Source organism: Pteropus medius, unplaced genomic scaffold, assembly GCF_902729225.1.
Source record: "Pteropus medius unplaced genomic scaffold, Ma_sr-lr_union100, whole genome shotgun sequence".
NCBI classification, from domain to species: Eukaryota; Metazoa; Chordata; class Mammalia; order Chiroptera; family Pteropodidae; genus Pteropus; species Pteropus medius.
The window spans coordinates 2,762,745-2,768,744 of record NW_024341894.1 but is presented as its reverse complement, the minus strand read 5'-3'; the positions used below and the strand labels follow the sequence as shown (position 1 = coordinate 2,768,744).

Here is a 6,000-nt window from a genome sequence, read left to right as displayed (position 1 = left end):
TTGGGGAGTGCTATCCCTTGTAACCAAAAGGGAAACTGAGGCTCCAGGAGTCAAAGAAACATGCCTGATGTTACCCAGTAAGAAGTAGCTGAGCCAAAACCCAAGCTAGGGCTGACACAAGAACCAGTGATCTTTCCAGGGCGAAAAACTGCTTCTATACAATTCAAAGGATCAGAAATCAGAAAAGCAGGTATCTAACTTACTCTTGATGATATTTAATTCACAAATATGATATGCTGCCTGCCTTTGAACGTACTGTCCTTTCTCTTCTCCACTACCCTTTCAGACCAGCTCGAGCTCTGGCCCCTCCTGTCCAGGCCAAACCTGAGCCATCACTGATGACATCTTCTGAGCCGTGGACCTAGTACACACATTTATTACAAGACTCCTCACACAGTACTGCAATGTTTTATTTACGTGTTTGTCTCCTCTAAGATACTGTGGGTTCCTTGAGGGCAGAGACAAGTGTTTTCATCTCTATATCCAAAGCATCAGTATGGGGCAGGGACAGGATAGCTGCTTAAATGTTCAATAAATTAAAAACTAAACATCTTCCTCGTAACTAGCCAGCCTCCATGTAACAGTCTGGCGCTGAAGCAAGGAGGCGTAGCCTTCCCCTGGCCATCGGTGGGGCAGGGCTCGGACACCCAGCACATGCCAAGCAGGACACTGCACTAATACTGGAAAACAGTGCCCTCTCCTCTGCAAGATGGAGAGCCCTCCTAGCATCTCGAAGTCATGGGACCCTCTCACCTTGTCTCACTGCCAAGCAGACCCCCTCTGCAGAGCAAGAGCACCATGAAAGAGCATTCTGTGATTAAATGTGTGGGAAACGCAACAAGCCACGTGGCTCCCTTCAAGCAGCCCCAAATACATCAGCATCCTGAAGGTTCTAGGATGTCCTGCAGCAGACAATCGTGTGACTGGGCTGTAACCCAGTATCTGCCAAACCTGAATACAGAGTCCCATGCCACTTTTGCATATACACCCCTCTTTTTTATTAAAAGCCTATTAACATCCAGTGGAACTAGTCTTCCAAGAGACACAGTTGGGAAAATGCTAACGAAAGTCATCAGGCGAGGGAAACACTGCGGAAGATAATAGCCTCCTGGAGGCAGGGACACATGCGAGGTGAGAAGGGTCACCAGAAAAGGGACTATGGCCCAGAAAAGGTGCCAGAGGTCTCTCACTAACCAACACAGAAATTGCTTGGGAGAAAAAGCCCTAGAATTACTTGAGTCCAGTGAAAACAATAAGCATCCATTCTGAACCTTAGTTTTCCCATTTGCAAAATGGGAATAATCAGCCTTGCTCTGTCTGGGGTCATCAGAAATCACGGAGGTTTGCATTTGTAGAAAACTGACACCCAGCATAGCTCTTGCATATTGTGAGCATTCGATCAAACTTATCAGAGTGGAGTCTGCACAAATACAGAGCTTACAAAAAGAACAGGACAACAGCGAAAAGCTGTCACAGAACCTCAAAGCACATAACTCAAGGGCCATATATTTCATGGGCAAACGGCCCTAGGCCTGTCCATAACCCTTGAAGATGTGAGTACTTTAAATCAGCAAAAATCTCTGGTGCTTCTAGCTCCAGGAGCCTCTAGGAGTCCGTGGGAAAAGCACAGGCTCAGAAGCCCACCAGATCAGTTCTAAGCCAGCTCTGCTCCTTTTGGGTATGTAATGGGCATGCAGCTTCACTCTTCCATGTCTGTTTCCCCAGTGTGCAGGATGGGGTGAAAGGATGCTGGCTTCCAGGGTGGCAGTGAGAACGGATGACAATGAAGTCAAGCTGCTGCACGCAGTAGATGCCCAATGCCTGTCTACTTAAAGAAGGCTAGGACGTGAGGAACAATTATAAAGACGTCTGTCAGTGATGGCTAAAATGATATCTTTTCTCTCCAATCATGTGAAAAGTTGGCTTTAGCAAGTGGGAGGATGGGAGGATGAAGGAACAGCACCAACTGGATTGACGGGCAGAGGGAGAACACAGTTAGGTTCCGGGCAATGTGGTAACAACTGCCTCTGAAAGCCAGTAGAGCAGGAATTGGTGGTTGGCAGAGCTCATGGTAAAGATGAGAATTCTGCGAAGGCTGCCATCTCTTGGGTTCATCCCACAGACCAAGTACTTTATGCAACTGGCTCCAAGCTCCAATTAAGAGGCTATGTAACCCATCTCTGGCTACACAGCTGGCCAGTGCAGGGCTGGACTTGAATTCTGAGCCTTAGTCCAGAATGCAAACTCTTTCCACTCCACCATGCTGCACCATGAGGTTGAGACTGGATCATCCATTCATGTCTTTTCTTGCATGCTGAAGTCCTCAAGGGTGGGGACTGGATCTGGCTTGTCTCTGTACCCCCGACACCCAGCAAAACAGAAATGCAGCAAGTGTTGGATGAATAAGTTACGCACTTGAAAACACTTCAAAAAGCTACTACATTTAAAAGTCAAGAGTCCTTCTGATTTAACATGGTAGAAAACTACATGGGCTGATGCCCTTTTGAGGGATGTCCCATTAATGCGGTTTAGAGGAAATTCCAAATTCTCTGCTTCTTTGACTAGAAAATGTGAGCACTGAAGTCCTTCCACAATGCATTAGAGTCTTCTGCTCCCACTGAAGTGCAGAAAGCCCTACGGTGAGCAGTGTGGAGTATCAGAGCATCATCTTGCCTGACCACAGATGAGGAAACTAAAGGCCAGAAAGAAGGGGTCTCTCAAGATCATACAATGAGCTTCCTCTTTTTTCCTACATAAAAGGCTGCCTTTGCAATACAGAAAAATGCATTCAACATACATGCCCTGCACTCCTGTTGTATGTTGTATGCAGTAGGTGCAGTTAAGTGCTAGAACAGAGTTATATGCAAAGCAATAGTGGCTGGAGGAGTTGGTTCTGTGTAAGGAAGTCAAGAAAGGCTTCATTTGAGAGGTGACTTGGACTGGGAGGGACAAGTTAGAAGTTTTAAGGGAAGATATGGCAGAGTAGGCTAATCTCTTGCCAAAATATGCACTGCCCATCTAGGTATAGAGTCGTTGCTGTGAAGCCACTACCTGAACAAAGACTACATTTCCCAAGGTCCTCTGCATCCAGGTGGGGCCATGTGACTATTGGCGACCAATGGAATGTGAGTAGGAGGAGCCAACAGAATGTGAGCAGTTAAGAGCAAGGCAATTAAGAAATGGCTGTGCCTTCTTCACCATCCCTTTCTCCTGCCAGCCAGAAGCAAAGAGTCTGAGGCTCCTGAGAACAGCAGAGCCACAAATGAAAGGAGCTGGGTCCCCAAATCACTGTGTAAAACCACCTGGCCAAGCAGAAGCAGCCATACTGGACTTTATATAAGAATAAGTGTCTCCTGTGTTAAAGTTTGTTAAAGCAACAAGCACCACCAACTACTACAGCAGAGAAGGGAAAACAGGTGTTCCAGGCAAAGGGAATAGTGTGACCCAAGCATAGCGGTGACAAAGCATGGTGAAGAGCTGAGGGTGGCTGAAACACTGGCTGTGTGAAGACAGTACTGAAATTCAGAAAGCTCACACTGGTAACCACAGGAAGGAGGATCATGTACAGGGATTATTTCCAGGGGCCCTGGTGTTGCTGGCGCTGCTCTCAAAGGAAGAATGGAAGTTGTGAATGGTTTCCTGTAAAATTTGTCTCTCACGTCCCTGTGGAGGAAATTGAAAACAGATACAAAGTCTTGTTAAATCTTTTAACCATTAATCCAATTGACACAGTGTTGTTAATGCTCAACTCATACTTCAAAAACCTATGGGCATCTTGGGGAAAATAAATTACCTAACAGAGACAGTACCAAGTTTAATAAAAACACTGAGTCAGACTCTCCCCCAGCACCTCCACTCACAGCATGACAAGGGCTGGAGAGGCCCCAGAGATACAGGAGTCCAACCCCCCCAGAGATGAGGATGGACTGCAGAACCCAGGAAGCAGGACTAACTTGCCCCGGGTCACATGGCCTGGAATGGAGGTCTCCTCTCCTGCCTCACTGTGCATCTTCCCAGCCCTCGGATTTCCAGGGAATTCAGTGACAGCCAAACTTCTTTCTGCTACAGAGAGTTTGAATGGCCTTACTCTCCCTTGCTCCAAAGAAGTCAGTGATTCATTTCTCATCCCATTCCTGCTAGACCTCCCCCACCTCCCCCCGCCTCGCACACACATTGTGAGATAGGAAAAGAGGAGAGATGTGGATGTTCCTTTAAGTACAGAGAACATCTTCACTGAATACCTGGCCAAGAGGCAGTGATAGAACAGAGGTTAAGAACAGAGATGGGAATAAACAGCCTGGGTTGAAATCCCATCTGTCTCATTTACTAGTGGGGTGATCTTGAGCAAGATACTTCATCTCTCTGGGCTTTGGTTTCCTCATCTATAAAAAGGGGATGATAATAGTATCCTAAATGGTTGCAGCTGCATCGGACCCTTTGTAGGCATCAGGAGGCCTACAGGTCCTGCCCTCAAAAGGCAGCAGTGTAGATTAAACATATATTTTTAAAACCAAGTAAATGTGGTCAAATGTAAAGCAAATTAAAAATGAACAATCTCTGGCAGATTGTTCTCTGCCAGGAGTGAAAAGAAAAAAAAAAAAATCCATTGAATGAGCCCAGACTTCATACTTTCTCTTCTTTCATTTCAGGAACTCCCCACACCCTGAGGTGTGTCCCTCTCCAGACTCCAAGTGGTGACTTCTAGCACTGATGTGGCCTCCCATACACCTGAGAGGGCAGTGATTAGTTTCCCTTCAGACCAATCCTTCCAGGTCATTTTAAATAAGCTAGAAAAATGCTGTCGGAATCCCACCAACAGAAACCTGAAGGCTGCAGGGCATAGGACAGAGAAGCAGATATGGGGTCAGAAGACCCTGAATCCCCACTCCACTGCTCACGAGTGGGGACATCCCAGGCATGACTCCCTGCTGAGAGTAGCCGTGTCTGTAAAATGGGGATAATGTTACATGCTGGGGCTGTGCTGAAGCTCAACCTGAGATAATGGAATAGGGTGACACTGTGCAAACTGTAGAGGAAGAAAACAATAAATAGGAGGGGAGACAGCAGTCATTATTAAACATGGCCTTAGCCTCAATGGCCTGAGAAATGAGGTCAGGGCCAGACAGGGTTCCGGTACTCTCTGCCTCCTAACCTTAGGTGGGAGCAGTGGATGATGAAAACCATCATTGGTCCTGCATCCACAACTGACTGAAGATGATAATGATAACTGCCCTTTAAAAACCCCTATGTTTCAAAGCACCTGTCTGATAATACTCAAAATGAAAAAACGGCCATTCAAAGAAGAAAAAAGTGTTCGGTCTAATAGGTAAAGAAATGCAAATTAAAATAAGGCACTTTTTTTTTTTTGCCTTTCATATTAATAAAAATGAAAAAAACAAACCAAACTCTCACACCCACAGCTGGTGGGGATGCTCATTGGCTTTTTCTGGAAAGTAATTCAGTAAGTGATAACATATACCTTGAATTAGACTCCCTGACTCTGCAATTCTACTTTTAAACATCTATTTGAGCAGATAACTAGAATGCCTTATACACAAAGTTGCTCGCTGCAACACTATTTATAGAAAGTTTGGATATCTACATATCCAACAAGTAGGAATTAAAAAAAATAATTTTAGTACATCCATGCAAATTTACTATATTAAAATGAGCTCTTAATGACATGGGTAACTGCATATATTTAATGTTAAATGAAGAAAGTAGGCTGTAAAATTATATATCCAAATATATCTCAGCCACATAAAGAAAAACATTTGGCACAAAACACTGCAGAGTGATCTTCCCAAATGTGAACAGCATTGGCCTCTGGGTGGTTGGATCGTGATTTCTTTGAAAATTCACCTTTTGGGTACTGTGCAGATTTAGTAAAATGAATATGCACTGCTTTGATAATCACAAAAAGTGGGAACAGAAAGAATCAATCAATGGCTTAGGACCAGCCAAAGGTGAAACGAAGGTCATTTTTTCTGGGTAACCTTC

The 6,000-nt window shown here is 45.1% G+C and overlaps 1 protein-coding gene across 1 annotated transcript in view; it reads right to left on the bottom strand.

The window, feature by feature from the left end:
- Positions 1-389: 389 nt before the first annotated feature.
- ANKS6 (ankyrin repeat and sterile alpha motif domain containing 6) overlaps positions 390-6,000 on the bottom strand; it is a 45,449-nt gene continuing 39,838 nt past the window's right edge. The window contains exons 15-16 of the mRNA XM_039856047.1: positions 3,536-3,663; positions 390-2,353 (exon numbers count right to left, since the gene is read on the bottom strand). Coding sequence (XP_039711981.1) covers positions 3,559-3,663 — 105 coding nt within the window. The 3' untranslated portion in view covers positions 390-2,353; positions 3,536-3,558. The remainder of the gene's footprint in view (positions 2,354-3,535; positions 3,664-6,000) is intronic.